The following is a 16,118-nucleotide window of genomic DNA, read 5'->3' on the forward strand; positions in this document are numbered from 1 at the left end:
GAAGAGCTGCCCCTTTTAAGCGATGGGATGTTTACTGGAATAGCCAAGAGACCATAACTGAGAAGCATTGTCACTTTTGGTTCTTACGTCCAAGAACAGGATGAATAATTATTATGTCTAAATTAGTTGCAGTTTGAGCTTATGTAATTTAGACATTTTAATGGAGACCAGTTCTTGATCCCTACAGGGGAGAATGAGAATTCTCAAGTGAAGTTAATCTGATGCTTGTCAGAAGAGTGATGAAAATTTAATAGCACCTTTGCTTGTATAGGCAACAAACCCAAACATACTTTAATGAAATTGTAGCACACCAGAGACTGAAATGTCTGTGTTGTTTGGGTTGATTATGATTTATCCTCTTCAATTACTAATTTTGTTCACATTGACACCCTTACTGCAGGTTAGGACAGAATCAGGTGAACCAAGTGTGATGTTTCTCATCCACTTGGGTTGGAGTGTGAAGGGCGGGAACGTGTGCCCCTGGCCACATTCTGCCCTGGATCCAGCCCTGGGAGTCCCCTCTCTGTCAGGCAGCAGGCAGAATCAGCTCCAAGGATACTAGATGACCAGGACTTTTTGAGATGACAAGTCAAGAGTTTTCCCAGAAGGAAGAAGAGTCAGCTTCAGAAATGGTCTCTGTCAGGGGCACGTGTTGAAGTGGGAGTGGCCTGGCTCTTGAGACCCTTGCAGGTACCGGTGACAACCCAGGCCCTTGGTTGGGCAGTTGTAAGCCCACAGTAAGCACAGTGTGAGGTGTCCTGGGGACAGTGAGGCTGCAACGCCAAAGATGGCGGGACGGCACCAGTCTGTATGGGGTGTGCAGGGTAGGATTGTTGGACAGAACAAAATCCAGTACAGTAGGCCCCATGTAAAATGATTCTGTGCTGCAGAATGGACGCTCCTCCAGTAAGCACCTACTGTGTACCACTGGGGCCTGGGGACATGGCAGCAAAAACTGGACACCAGCCCTCTGAGTGAATGAATAGACCTTGCCCTGGGACCCAGGACTGGAGCGTGGTTTGCAGTGGTAGGATTGGAATAAGGATGGCCAGAGAAGGGGTGACCGATTCCCACAATGGCCAAGCACTGGCCTGCTGGCACCAGGTGGTCAGGAGCTCTCTGTGAGCCTGCTGGGGGTGGGCAGGGCGCGGGTGGGCAGGGTGCGGACTGCAACTCTGGTGCTTTGTGTGTGGTGACACCTAGTGGCCATCCTGTGTATTCCACCCTGTCTTTCACCAGGACAGAGCAGACTGAAACTAGCCCTTGGACCCAGGACAGCATTGGAGGATTTTTACTCCTGAAAGCCCTAACTGTCAGCTTGAAGGCTTTATGGATGGAGCATTTCAGATGTTCTTTGGAGACCCCAATAGCCCAAGGCATACTACTTTGAAAATCAAAGTCCTTTGGAAAAGCCAAATTTGTTTATGGGAGACTGGGTTAGGTACTTTGGTCTCTTTTAACACAGTGACATTTGGCCCTAAATGGATGTGGATATTGTAAAGAGAGAGAGGCTCAGACACCATAGGCTGTCTGGCTGTTGGGTTCAGCCAGACTCCTGCCAGGTGCCAGGCTCTGGGAAGACAGGGGTGAGCAAAGCACGTGAGACAGTAAGAAAGTACGCCAGCAGGGCACTTTCAGAATGCAGGGCCAGTGAGCCAGGGCCGCTGCACAGTGATGCCGGGGGGAAGGCTTCCCTAGGAAGGCGTCTTTAAGCCCCAACGAAGCAGCCAGTTTCAGGCCGAGGGGGCACCCAGTACAAAGGCTGCCAGGGGGAAAGAGCTTCTTGGCATGTTCTAGAAGCAGACCTGGCACCAGAAAGGCAGAGCAAGGGGAGGAGGGAGAAGAGGGGGCCGATCATGGGGGGCTTTGCAGGGTCCTGGTAAGGACTGTGAAGTGTATTCTCGGGTAGGTTTAAGCAGGGAGTCATCTGTTCTGTTTTTGTTTGTTTGTTTGTTTTAAGATCATTCTGGCTACTGTATAGAGAAAAGGACAAGGGAAGGAAGTGGGGGTCACGGGGAAGGCCATGTAGTAGCCAGGACCCAGGTGGAGAGGTGGAGACCACACCGTCCGCGCTCAAGGCCAGGGGCAGGGTTCATGCTGCAGGGTGTGTGGAGTGCAGCCCAGTGGAAGGAAGTGAGTGCGGGTCCACATGAGAAGTGGAACCCCAGAAGGGAGCCCCCCGCCCCCACTCAGCTGTGCAGGAAGTTAGGGCTGTCCATGCCCTGGGGTACACCCAGCCCCGGGGAGTGTGGGGGCAACCTCTCATCGGAGATTGTTCTCGCAGTGGGTTACTCCTTCGAAGCCCCTGGCCACTAACCAGGCCCTTTTGGGAGCCCCAGAGGAGGTGGAAGGGGAGCAGGTGGCAGAGTGAGGGAGTTGGGGCTCTAGGGTGGAAAGGAAGGCTCCGGACAGACACCTGCACCGTGTCATGCACACAGCTGCTGCGTGAGCCCTGCTGGCCAGGCGCTCAGCCTGTTGTGTGGACTTGTACGGCCAGGGCCCTGTTAGCTTATGGGACGTGAGCGGTTGATAAATACCTACAGGAGGAAGGCCGCTGCCCAGGCTCGGGCACTTTCCGAGTCCACCCTTTGCGCGGAGAGCCACCCTGCCTGGGAGAGCCTGCTGGTCCAGGGCTCGCTGGCCCCGGAGGGATGGATGGTGCGAGGAGTGTCCTTGGCCCAGCAGCCTGGTTCCCTGATTCTCCCAGCACAGCTCCTTGGCACCAGGGCTGATAAGGCTCCACCCCACCAGCTGCTGCGTTATTTCTGACTCATCCAGGAGTTACCCGTGTGTAACCCAAGCCCCTTTACACCCGGCCTCCTCTCCTCTGGCTCCTCCAGGAGGGAGGAAACTCCGGACTTCTCTCCTGGGGACTTTCAGCAGGTCAGGTCTTTGTTCCCCCTGGACACAGCTGCTGGCCTTCCCAGCTGCCCTCAGTATCCCTCTGGCATGTGGGGTGGGTTTTTGAGGGTGGCAGCAGCAAGCTCCACAGCCCTGGGCCAGCCTCTCCCCATCGAGGGACTCCTTGGAGCCCAGCCCAGGAGTGGGCCTCAAACTCATCAAGGGGCTTTTGCTGAGGGAGCTGTCTTGGTGTCTGGGGGCTGGGCACTGATCTCACGGGTTCGAGAGCCAAAGACTGCCTCCATTTCTGTCACTTTTGCTCCTTGTGGAAGTTGCTTGCTTTAAAAACCTGGTACACTTGGGGCTTCATGCACCACACAGCCTGGGCTTGTTGCAGGAGGCTAGCTGCGGGTGGCTGGCAGGTAGAGCTGGCCAGCAGGTCTGCGTCAGCTCAGCCTCCCTGGGCCTGACAGCTCCATGCACAGCAGCAGTAGGCAGGCGGGCCAGCCCCTGCAGGGCCCGTTCTGGAACAGAGCTGCCCAGTCCCCGGGACCAGCAGGGCAGGGGAGGAGCCCGGCAACTTGCCACCTGCCCCACGCTCTCAGAAATGAGCCTGCGGTGGAAAGGGGCTCCTAGGGAGGGGTGTGGGTCACCCAGTGGGTGTCAGTGTCCCAGTAGATCCCATCTTGACCCCTCCCCGCTTGATGCTGCCTCTCACCCTGCAGGAGTCCCCAGAGCCGGGCCAGGGGGATGAACCGCGAGGGAGCTCCCGGGAAGAGTCCGGAGGAGATGTACATTCAGCAGAAGGTCCGGGTGCTGCTCATGCTGAGGAAGATGGGATCAAACGTGAGTGTCGAGCAGCAGGCCCCGGGGAGAGCGGAGGGGACTGCAGCCACCTCCTGAGGAGCCGTGGTCTGAGGAGGGGCTGTTGGGCATGTGGCCACTCCAGGCCCCCAAGGCACAGAGCACAGCACGTCCAGTTCTGGGGGCACTGCTGGGCTGTCTTCCCACCCCCATACAGCTGGGGCCGGGTGTGGGAGCGTCCGAAGGCCCTGACCTTCCTTTCCTGCCCCTGCTTCCTGACCCCCAAGAGTGTTCTCTTGGCAGGCAACCGAGCAGGCCTGCACGGAGGGGCACCAGGCAAGCTGGTTCGGGCGATTTCTCAAAGAGAGAGGCAGGGCTGCGGAATCGCCTGCTGGCTTTCCAGGCAGGGCCTATCTTTCACCAGCCCTGCGCTAGACTAGACTCTGACCTCAGATTCCTTCCGAGTGGCAAGGCCTGTGGGCCCCATGGACTGAGTTTCAGGGGCGGGAGCTGGTGGGAGGGGGGTGTGCTTGCTCTGGAACCGAAGGGATCAGATCTCAGGAACAGAGGCCGGGGGAGCAGAGGAGGCACCACCCAGGGATCAAGTGGGCCTGGGCAGGTGCCTCTGGGAATGCTGGTGCCTTTCGGGGAGCAGGTGCCTGCTGCCCCTCACCCGAGGCTCTCTCCCCCGGCAGCTGACGGCCAGTGAGGAGGAGTTCCTGCGCACCTATGCAGGCGTGGTCAACAGCCAGCTCAGCCAGCTGCCACCGCACTCCATTGACCAGGGTGAGTCGCGGGCTAAGTGGCCGGCCAAGCCCTTCCCAGGGCACTGAGTTGCAGTTCCTTCGGAGAGTGTAGCTCCAGCCCTGCTAGCTGGGTGAGCCGTGAGGCTCAGGGCAGACCAGGAGGGGCCGAAGCTCCCTCCCACCACAGAGCTGAGCCCGGGAGCCTCCGGGGCCTCCTGCCTGATCCCATCTCCTTCCCCCAGTGGGAGCCAAGGACCCCACGAGGCAGATGGTGGGATCCCTTTCTAGGCCTGGAGGAGGCAAGAAATGGAGGTGTCTGGGGGCCCCTGTAACTTCAGAGGCTACGCTTGTTGCATTTCCTTAACCTTCAGCCTGACCCCTGCCCACCTAGCACCCTGTCCAGGGAGAGCGAAACTCTTCTATGTGCTAGGACAGTGCCGTCACTGTTGGCCTGGGCACAGGCCACACTGCAGCTGGTGTGGTACTGGCTGTGGCCAGAAGGGATGCCCCAAAGGCTTGGATGTCTTTTGAGTGACCACGATTAATCATCGTAGTAACATGTAACATTTGAGTGTTTGTTGTGTAGCAGGCACTGATTTCATTTCGTTGTGGGTAGCTACTATTTGTATTAATTCCACTTAATAAGCAAGGACACTGGGTTCAGGAGCAATAAGGTGCTTCGTCATACAGCAAGTTGCTGGGGAGGCCCAGCATCCAGACCTGCAGCTCGCCACACAGCCCCGCGTGCCTTGGAGCTTAGCAAGACTCTGCCTCTCTGGAAGGCTTAACCTGACACTGAGGCCCAGAATTCTGACCAGCATCGCCAGAGTCCTTTCCCTTTATTCTGTTTATGCTTCGCTGGACTTATTGGCCACGAAATATTGCAATCTGTGGCATGTCCAGACGTGCGAGGGCTCTCAGAAGCAGAGTGCTGATGGGTGTATTTCCTGGTTGGTGCATGGGGCCTGGCCTGGATCACTAGCCAGCCCTTGTTCTCCAGGGTGTCTTGGGGCTCTGCCCTGGTGCAGGGGCGAGTTCCCAAGCTCTGATGCTGGGTGTGACCTGGCTTGTGCACCCAACTCAGCAGAAATCTTCCAGGACACGCCAGGGACAGAGGTTTACCTGCACAGGCTGCCTGGGTGTGCCTGCCATGCGTGCCCAGGCAATACGTGACAGCCTGTTCTGTGTGGCATCTGCCTTCCTCCTCCCAAGGTCTCTTGCGAGAGGTCTCTGCTCCCAGGGCAGATGTTGGTTCCTAGCATGGGGCCCTGTCCTCTGGCTCCTGAACCAGGTCTACCTGAAACCCTCAGCTCTTAGTCCCTGGGGACTCACCTTCTTCCCACTTGGTCTTTTTTTTTTTTTTTTTGAAGACAGAATCTTGCTCTGTTGCCTGGGCTAGAGTGCCGTGGCGTCAGCCCAGCTCACAGCAACCTCAAACTCCTGGGCTCAAGCCATCCTCCTGCCTCAGCCTCCCGAGTAGCTGGGACTACAGGCATGCGCCACCATGCCTGGCTAATTTTTTCTATATATTTTTAGTTGTCCAGCTAATTTCTTTCTATTTTTAGTAGAGACGGTGTCTCGCTCTTGCTCAGGCTGGTCTCAAACTCCTGACTCCTCGAGCGATCCTCCCGCCTCAGCCTCGATTACAGGCGTGAGCCACCAAGCCTGGCCCCTCCCACTTGGTCTTGGGCCACTATGTTAACCTGAATTTGAGGTGGGATGGCGGGAAACCCTCTAGTGGAATGCTTTAAATGGAAAAAAGCAAAATAAGTTGTAGAACCGTGTGTCAGCAAAGAAAACAATACATACCCCCACCCCCACCCTCACACATACTGTATATGTGTATAGGAAAAAAAGCTGATGGAATTATTCCAGGCTGTCAGTAGCACATTTTATCAGAGGTGGGACTATATGAGGGACTTTCACTCTCTAAGTCTCACATTTTTGTAAGGCTAATTTTTTAACATTGTACATACATTTCTTTGTAATAAGGGAAAGTTTAAAAAATATTTTTAAGAGACTGTATTTTGCTTAGTTGAACCAGTAGTTGAGACTAAAAATTAGCTGTGCCAAATTGTTGAAGACGGTCACGGTGACCTCAGCTGTTGACCTGGCCCCAGTACTGGTGGCACATAGGCGTCAGCCGTGGGCTGGGGGGTGTGACCCACCTGGCGGGCCCTGGAGTCGGGGCCCTCCTGGGTGGGTGCTGTCCACAGACACTTCTGTCTCTCGGGAGGGGCCCCTGGAGCTGAGCCTGGAGCCAAGGAGGGATCTGGGGAAGAATTGTTGGGAAGGGGGCAGCCAGAGTGGTTCTCCACTGCTGGGGAGCCCTGTGGACTACCCCCCACCTCTGCACGGTTACCTCTGACCTGGCTGCCAAGGCCTGAGCCGCGTGGCGAGACCCCTGCTGCAGGAGGCCCTGAGGATTCCGTGGACTGAGAGGAAGAGGGGAGGGGCGGCTGTGCCTGGAGGCGCTTCACAAGCTCTTACTTTCTGTGTGAGCCTCAAGACACCACGCATGCATGCACACACGCACGCACACACACACATGCACACACGCATGCACACACACACATCAGCAGCAACACAACCACGGTCAGTCCAGGCTCTCCCCCTGTGGGCTGGCAAGTGTGAGGGCAGGACCCTGCACGGCTGCCAGTGGGGCCAGGTGGATCTCAGCTAAAATTCTCACCTGTTCACCTCCTCTGTTAGCAGTGCTGACCACAGCTGATGCTGCAGGTGTCCTGCTAATACAGGCAAAAGCCCTGGACTGCTGCCTCCAGGCCTGGGGCAGGGTGCAGGGACCCAGTGCCAGGAGCCTGGAGGCCTGGCGTGAGCACTGCTGCCCACTAGGTGGCGCTGTCCCTCAGCAGATGCCCCAGGCTGCTCTGCCCCAAGCGGTCCCTGAGCCAGAGAGGACTCCAGCGGACCCTCCCACGGAACAGCGCCCCACATTGCTGCCCCCCAGAGCTGGAGAGGTCTGTTACCTGGGGCACTGCTCCCCTCCCTGAGACCCAGGGAGAGACCCTGGGAGGCCACAGTGGGCTCCTCCACCTGCTGCAGCCACACCCAGGCCCCGCCCTCTGCTTCTTCCCTCCATGCACATCTGTGGAGTGTGTGCTGGGGCCCAGGCAGGTTCTGGGGACCCCGGCGTGGGCCTGCACCTTAGGGGCTTACCAGGAGGTTCCAGCAGAGGCCCCAGTACTGAACAGTGGACCCTACCAGTTCCCAGCTTGCCTGGCCTCTGCTGAGCTGAGACTGTCAATGAATGACAGCCTCTTTTCCCTCCCTGTCCTCTGTGACCCCCCACTGCCCCCCGTTTTCTTGCTCCCTCTTAATCACACTGGCATCCTCCAGGGCCATTCTCTCTCTCCTCTGCCCAGACCCCTCTCCTGACCCTCAGAACCTTCATGTGTGACTCTCAACTGAGCATCTTGCCAGACACCCCGTGCTCACAGATCCAGATTCATCACCCCTGCCCGTCCTAGAACCCTTTCCTCCGCCTGGATCCTGTGTTCTGACCAAGGCACCAGCAAATACCCAGCGTTCCGAAGACTCACCCTGACTCCTCTTCCCCAGGGATTTGGTTAGTCCTTTAGACCTGTGGTTCCCACCCCCCCCGGGCCGCTGTCCAGTATCCGTCCATGGCCTGTTAGGAACTGGGCTGTGCATCACTGCCTGAACCCCACCCCCACCTCCCCCCAACCTCGTCCGTGGAAAATTGTCTTCCATGAAACTTAGGAACCCAGTGCACAGCGGAAGTGAGTGGCAGGTGAGCAAGCGAAACTTCATTACAGCCACTCCCCATCGCTTACATCACTGCCTGAGCTCTGCCTCCCACCTCCCACCGCCCAGCCCCAAATGGGGACATTACTTTAGTCTCTCTTGCCTTACTTAGCACTTCTAAGATCTTCCCTGTCTCTCCCCTCTGTTCAGAGCCCCCATCGTGGTCTGAGCCCATGTTAATTCTTGTCTCAGTTGCTGTGAATCGCTCCTACCTGGCATCTCAACTTCTCCTCTTGCCCCCTCTGGTCCACCCTCTACCCCCAGAGTAGCTTTTGAAGGCTCAGAGTGGCATCAGCAGGTCTCCCCTCAGCTCAGAATCATTCAATGGCTTCCTGCAATCTTGAGGATAAAATCCAGCCCCTTAATACAATGAGCAGGACCCCCTGCCCACCACAAGACCACAGCCTCACTCACACCATAAAGGGCCATGGAGAATAGCATCAGCTCTTGACTCAGGCTGCATGTCCACGCCTTTCTGCCTCTGCACGTGCTTCTTGGCCACCAGGAACCTAGCCTTGACTCCCCACCTCCCTCCCTGCCTCCTGCATCGTGGGCCGGGCCCTCCTGTCACAGTTGTGTGCACCTTAGCTGGCTACTCCCCACGCTGTCTCCTGGTCTGTCTGTTGGCCAGACTCTGAGCCCCTCAAGCTTGGGACTGTGGCTACCATCTTCATATTCAAGGGGCTGGGCTCCCTGAGCCCTCAGTGCATACCTGGGCAAGTGAACGCACTGGGCTCTGGTCTGGGAGACTGTGGTCTGCCAGAAAGGCAGCGGGTTCTCTGAGCATGGTCTCCTGGTCCCGAAGGGTAGCTGAGCAGACCTGACAGTTGGGAGGACTTGGCTTTGAACCAGAGGAAATCCATACTTCTCAGGAAGGTCGCCTCGCTGAGAAAGGCCAGCTGCCCAGTGTGGGGACAGCTTCCCAGAGCAGGCTCTGCAGACTGCTGAGTCTGTGCCTTTCTCACGGCCAGTGCTGCTGCCTTTAGAGTGTGTATTGATTGTTTTTCCTGGAGTTGCAGTAAAGCACAGTCATTGCAGAAAACTGGGGAAAGGTAGAAACAGCAGAGAAGTTTAAAGGATTGATTGAATTGAATTACATGGCATAATCACTATGACCCTTGTTAAATTTCCTGTCAGCGTTTTTTTTTTTTTTTTAAGACAGAGTCTCACTCTGTCCCCTAGGCTAGAGTGCTATGACGTCATCATAGCTCACTGCAGCCTCAAACTCCTGGGCTCAAGTGATCTTCCTGCCTCAGCCTCCTGAGTAGCTGGAACTACAGGCATGCACCACCACGCCCAACTAATTTTTTCTATTTTTCATAGAGATGGGGTCTCACTCTTGCTCAGGCTGGTGATGTAAGTAATCCTGGCCCTAAGCAATCCTCCCACCTCGGCCTCCCAGAGTGCTAGGATTACAGCCGTGAGCCACTGTGCCCGGCCAGCATTTTTTGTTTTTGAGACAGGGTCTCACTGTGTTGCCTAGGCTGGTCTTGAACTCCTGGGCTCAAGCAATCCTCTGGCCTCAGCCTCCCAAGTAGCTGGGAATAGAGGCAGCTGCCTTTTAAAAATATGCGTATATCTCTATCACAAAGTTGGGACTATACAGTATAAACATTTTAACATACAGTATACCCATTTTAACACCCATTTTTTTACTTATGATAATTTTACTGTGCTCTTAATGTTTTTCAAGAAAACGTTTTAGCGATTGCATAATATGCAGGCGTATGTCTGTGCCATGATTTATCGACCAGTCCCTTCCTGTTGGACGTTCATTTCTCATTTTCACCATTAGTCATAAAATAATGGCAAACATTCATCAAGCCAAGATTGTTTGCCAAGTGACACACAGTATTATTATTGCAGTGAATCCTCACCGGAGCCCTGTGAAGTAGGTCAAGTAGAGAAAACAGGCTCAAGGAGCTCAAGGCCATAGAGCCAGTCAGCATGAGCCCAGGGTGTGGCGAACAATGAACATTGTTGCATATAAATCTTCATCATTTATTTTAAGATAAATTCTAGGAGTGACTTACCGGCCGTGTGCATTTGTAAGCAGGACAGTGTTTACCTGAGGAACGGGTGCATTTAGGCTGCTGTGTGGTATTTCAGAAGGGGGCAGAGCAAATGGGAAAGAGCTTTTTGCTACCTTTTTGTTCTGGGCCCTCCGCCCAGGCATCTTTGAACATGCTGGTTCTTTGAGAGCTTCGATCTCTTCCTGCCTGAGCACCGCACCAGGGCTGGGGTGCAGCAAGTGCCAATGCCAGGCCCTGATGGCGCTTTGCAAAGGCCACCCTGTAGCCAGCTGCCTGCAGAACTGTCATCCTTATGCAGGGCCTTGGATCGGCCCTTACTGAGGTGTCCTGGGGCTGTGAGGGACCCCACCTAGACATGGCTCATTTCGTCAAGGAAGCTCCTTGTCCTTTCACTGCCTGGGGGCCTCCCGGAGTGCTCTGGGCTGCCTCTGCCTTTCTTCTCGCCCCTGGGAGCTGTGTGCTGGGCACGGCGATTCCTCAGGCCTGTTCCAGCCTCTGTCGGGTCACACTCTTTTTCCAAGAGACTTTCCAGGGAAGGTTCCCCCATCTGTGGCCAGCTGGGCTTTCTCAGGGCTCTGCTGACTTTCCCCTTTGGAAGCTGAGGCTGCCGGTTCAGGGTATGCTGCCAGAGAACCCGAAATAGGTCACTTGGTCTCAGGGTGACACTGGGAACCTTGTTAAAATAGCTGTGGTCACGGCAGGGAGCCAGGCTCCGCGGAAGCGTCCTCCCCTTTGCACAGCGCTTCACGGCGGACACAGCCTCCGCTCACTGCCCCTTGACCCCCTCCACAGCCCTGCGGGTAGGGGTCCTGGCACAGCCGTCTCCATTTCACAGCCCAGCGTGGAAAGATCTTTCTGGAATCCTCCCCCGCAGCCTTCCAGCCTCTCCTTTCACTTCCTGCATGAAGCCTTCTTGACCCCTGCCAGGGTCAGCAGATGCCCTGAGCTCCTGCCAATGTTTTCTTCTGTGGAGCCCCTTGGGGTCATGGCCGCACGTTTCAGCCCCCGGTCCAGCTTCTGGCTCAGAGCAGGTGTTTGCTGGGCTAACGCGTAGACTGAGCGTCTCCCCCTGCGTCCCAGCACCAGTGCTGCTCGGACGACCTGCCGGGTCCCCACGTCCCCTTTCTCCCCATGTGTGGCTTCGAGGCCTCTCCCAGAGGCTCCGGGCGATGACAGTCTCTGCGCTGAAATTACAGCCAGGCCCGGGGAGAATTCTGGTCTGTGGGACAGGAAGCTAATCTTTTTAAACTTTAATCAACACTTACATGAGAATTACCTGTAACCTGATAACAAAATTGGAACCAAAAATCACCTATATATTGAATCAAACAAATCAACAAGGAGGATTTGGTACATAACTTGTGTCACGGAGAAAGGAAGAAATCCCAAGACAGTCTGCGGAATGTGCTGGAATGCAGGCAGCCGCTCCGTCAGCATTCTGGCCTGGGCTCTGTGAAGGGCTGCCCCGACCCTTCTGTGCCCAACGGGCTCTGTTGTTCAGAGCTGAGAACAAAAGCCCGGCAGGCCTCACAGAAGCCCCTCGTACGGCTGGATGTTAACCTTCTGGCACCCTGGTAAGAAGCGGACCCTGTCGTGGAGGAGGCACTGAGGGCCCCTTGGTCCCGCGGCAGGACAGTTGCACTCGCATTAGCTCCTTGTCGCTGTGCACTGCGCACTTTGCCACGAGGCGGCCCCGGGCTCGGGCTGCTGGTCCAGCAGGGCGGACAGATGCGTGGACTAAGGCATGAAGAGCTCTGGACACAGATCCAAGTGTGACTGATTCTAAGCTAGGGGACACCACCTAGGAAGCCACAGAGAAAAGGATTTGTTTGCACTGAGCCTGGAAGAATGGGTGGCAGGGTGTGCATAGACAGGTGGAGAAAGAAGAATGTTTTTGGCCTTCTCTTTCCAAATGCTGACCAAGAAGGGACAGCAGTGCAGGTGGGATAGCCTGTGACGTCCGGTTCTCAGAGTGTCCCCAGACTGCACACCGGATCGCCGAGGGTACTGCGTAATAACGCAGACTCTTGGGCCCCGCCTGGCAGTCAGAATGCCTGCCGGACAAGCCTGCGGATCCGCATTTTAAACAGGCCAAGGTGATGCGATTCTGATGCCCACTTTTAGATGCAGACTTGGTCACCTCTGTCCCTTCTCGGCACAATCAAGCTCCCTGGTCTAGGAGAGCTGACATTTTGGGAAACCAAAGAATTCAAGTGAGGAGAATTTGAACGAGTACCTCACCTGGGAAAACTTACCACAAAGGTTGTGTGTGTGTGTGTGTGTGTGTGTGTGTGTGTGTGTGTGTGTCTCAGGGGGATGGGAGGGTGAGAACAGGGCCAGGGAGGTGGGTGTGGGGAAGTACCTCTGGGATTAGAACAGAGTGGGTCTAGCAGAGCCCCAGTTTGTGACCCCACGAGATGTTTCTGAGGATTTGTGCTGTGGATGTTATCTTATGGCCAGCTGGGTCGGTGGGATAGATGCTGTCACACTTTGCAGATGAGTAAACTGAGGCAGGAGGTGCAGAGACTTCCCACAGGGTACACAGCTAGTCAGGGGCAGACCCAGGTCCTAGCTGCTGGGTCTGGCTACTGGGGTACACCAAGCCTGGGGAGGCCCTTCAACTGCCTCCTGAGCTCTCGATGGCTGGCCCAGGAGGTCCAACGCCTCTGTCAGGAGATGGCTCAGCGGCTCGGAGTCCCAGCCCTGTGCAAACAGCGCTGGGCGACGTGGCCCTGCCTCCCAGCGGCCTCTCGTGCCTGTGGTGATGGTTGTCAGCCCAGAGCCCGCTAGGCACCGCCGAGCCTGGTGCTGCTTTGGCTGCTGAGGCCTTGGTGGATCAGTGGCCTCTGTCCCCATAGCAACCAGAATGTCGTACTGTCTCAGGGTAAAAGCCATCCCCTGGGCCGAAATGTATTCAACACTCCGCCCCAGCTGCTAAGAACAGGACTTGCCACCCAGCAGGTCTTGGTTTGTTTGGGAGGAGGCCCAGTCTGGGGTGGCACTGAGCCTTATTCCCTTTGGAAACTCTTCCCTTTGAAGGAACATCTGGGACCTGTTTTTCTAGGCAGCATTTCCCCAGAGCTATAGCTAAGCCATTGCAGTCTGGGTAGCCGGGTGGCAGTCACCAGTTGGTATTGACAGCAAGGTAATGAGCTCATGGGGAGGAGGAGGTACCGCAACCAAAATCATACAGCCAGAGAAGGGGATAGGGCATCCAGCATGGGAATCGCCCTGGACGCTTGGGGACATGTGGTCATGTTTCTTCTTTGGCCTAGTCTGCTGTGTGCGTCGAGGATGGGCCCTGGCTTAGCAAGTGGCAGTCCCTGGATGACTTTGAAACATTTAGCCAGAGTTAATTCCCTACACTCATGGTGACTTGCAACGGGGTCGGGGGGGGGGGTGGGGGGCAGGTGTCCCCTATCAGCCATGGTAATTTGGAGACTCCGGGGTTTCAGGGTTGTATTTCTGAGTTTCCAGGCTCTACTGGCTTACCCTCATTAGCAATGTGTAAGCCCCTTAGTTCAGGAGGCCAGAATGGGTGACCCTGTCCTGGTAAGTTCCAGTAGCAAGGGGTCCTACAGGATGGTGCGGCAGAGCTCGGTCCTGGGGGGCTGGGCTCACAGGAGCCCCAGCTCCTAATTGGATGGTGAGAGAGTGTCCATCTGTGGTTGCTGCCACTCCTGGGAGTCCCCGTTTTGTCCAGTCACATAGTACAGTGCCATGCCTGATCCGTGGGGCTTTGAGGGCCTGTACTTTGGGAGTTGAGCCAGGCATTTTGTACCCTCATCGATTTTGGGGGTAGGGTTTGCTCTCCGGTCTGTTTTCTTTCTCCCTGGCCACCTTTGAGCACCCAGCTCAGAGCAGGACTTTGCAGGATCCCAGAGCTTGAAAAGTTCTTGGGGTGGGGGGTCAGCTTGCCCCTGTTACACCCAGGTGCTTTGGTGGAATGGAGGCTGTGCAAGCAGAGCCCACCCGCGTTGGATGGTCTAGTGAGGCAGCTGGAGGGGGAGCAGCGTCCACAGATCAGTGCCACGGGCCTGTGTCTGCCACATTTCACCCATGCAGCCCGGGACTGGCCTGTTCCCTGGTACGCAAATTAAGGACTCCAGCAGCACTAAGCTTCTCCAGAATTTCCTAGAAGAGGACAAAGGGCTCCCTGGGATTTGCCCAGCCAGGTCTGTGAAATGCCCTGGCGCCATGGGTCAGCCTTCAGGCTTCAGCCTCTCCACGCGCCTCTTCTCTGTTCTTTTCCATCCACTCCCACTGACCCAACTGTGATCAGGGACATACTCTGGCAGTTCAGGAAATGCATCGAACTGCCTTGTGAACTCAGGAAAGGACCTTTGAAGGACTTCACCTAGAGCCTCAAATAGCAAGAGTGATTCTCAGCAGACTTTGGGGCCTTTCTCTGAACCGTACTGCTCCTCCCTGTAGTGGGTTGGATCGGCTTGGGGGAGTGCTGGCTGCAGCCCAAGCTGGGCTTCCAACTCTGCTGGTACGAATCCATTGTCTGTCTCTCGCCCCCAGTCAGGGGCCAGCTTCCCTTTTCTAAGCTCCTGCATATTTGTCATTTTTTTTCTCCCTAGTCACTTGACTGGGCTCTGTTAAAGGGGCAAAGCTGGCACTGGGCGTGGGATGGGAGGGCCTGCTGGGGCCCTGGCCTGGTTCAGAGAGCTGCACTTTTGCCAGCACGTTGGCCCTGCGTTCCAAGGCAGGTGAGCCTCGGGGCTGGTGAGCAGACGGTGGGGTAGGGGTCGGGGCTCAGGGGAGGGCAGGAAGTAGGGACAGAGTAGGTGCAGGGGTCAGGCATCAGGGGCCAGGGCTCCTCCAGGTTGGTGCTCCAGGTTCCACGTCAGATTCTTTCCAAGGCGACCCTGTGCTGCTTCGGCAGTGTTTTTTAATCCTGGGTCTTAGTTCCATTCTGATGGGGGCAGGTGGATTGGACAGTCTCTGCCAGGAGTCCTGCCCAGCCTCCGTGCTCTGGGTGACTGGGGCAGGTCAGTGATCTCCCTTCTAAGAAGAAATGACAAAGTGCCGAGATGTGGTGAAGGCCTGGGCTTTGGAGTCTGAGTCTGGGTCCTCCTTCTGCCTCTGATTTGCTGAACTGCTTTGTCTGTCTGAGCTTCAGCTTCCTCGTCTATAAAATCAGGATTCAGCCGTGTCCCAGGAGATCTCCCAGGTGCTGCAAATGTGTAAGTGAACAGGACAAAGTCCCTGATCACGTGAGAGATACGTTCCAGTGGGGAGATGACAGTCAGATCAGTGTATAACTGTGGGGAGCACAGAGGTGCTGAAGAGGACCTCAGAAGCAGACACGGAAGCTGCAAGCAGGGAGGGCCTCCACGAAGTGCAGGAACTGTGACGGGTGAGCTTGGATAAGGGCATCGAGGCAAAGGAAACAGCCAGTGCAAAGGTCCTGAGGTACAAGTGACATGTGCCTGAAGGACAGCCAGGGGCCCGCATGGCTGGAGCCGTGAGTGGGGGAGGTGCGTAAAGGGAGGCAAAGAGGCAGCCGGAGGCCAGTGCGTGTGGGTCTTGCAGGCTGCGGTAAGGTGCTGTGCGTTTTTGTCGGGCACGATGGGAAATCTTACAGTAGAAAGCCTCCGAGGGGATTCGAGCAAAGGTATGGCAGGAGCTGACTTACGTTTCTAAAAACTACCCTCTGGGTGCTGTGTGGAGAATGGTCCATCGGGGCCAGCTGGGGAGATCAGGGACTCAGGAGTCCAGTGACGGGGAGCGGTGGCCTGGACCAGGGCAGTGGTGGCAGCAGTGATGATGCGTTCAGCATTCGTCTTACAGTAGAGTCAGCGGGACTTGCTGACTCGTGTGTGGAGTGTGTGCGACAGTGGGGGATCTGGAAGACCCCAGGGCTTCTGGCCTGAGCAGCCAGAGGATGGAGGAGCTGTTC

General features: G+C 56.1%; 1 protein-coding gene across 2 annotated transcripts in view; it reads left to right on the forward strand.

The window, feature by feature from the left end:
• Positions 1-16,118, forward strand: part of CTNNBIP1 (catenin beta interacting protein 1) — a 49,348-nt gene that overhangs the window by 24,670 nt on the left and 8,560 nt on the right. For both annotated transcript variants that reach the window (XM_045546190.1, XM_045546191.1), the window contains exons 3-4: positions 3,567-3,687; positions 4,341-4,431. In XM_045546190.1, coding sequence (XP_045402146.1) covers positions 3,592-3,687; positions 4,341-4,431 — 187 coding nt within the window. In that variant the 5' untranslated portion in view covers positions 3,567-3,591. The remainder of the gene's footprint in view (positions 1-3,566; positions 3,688-4,340; positions 4,432-16,118) is intronic.

This window comes from Lemur catta, chromosome 3, assembly GCF_020740605.2.
Source record: "Lemur catta isolate mLemCat1 chromosome 3, mLemCat1.pri, whole genome shotgun sequence".
Lineage (NCBI taxonomy): Eukaryota > Metazoa > Chordata > Mammalia > Primates > Lemuridae > Lemur > Lemur catta.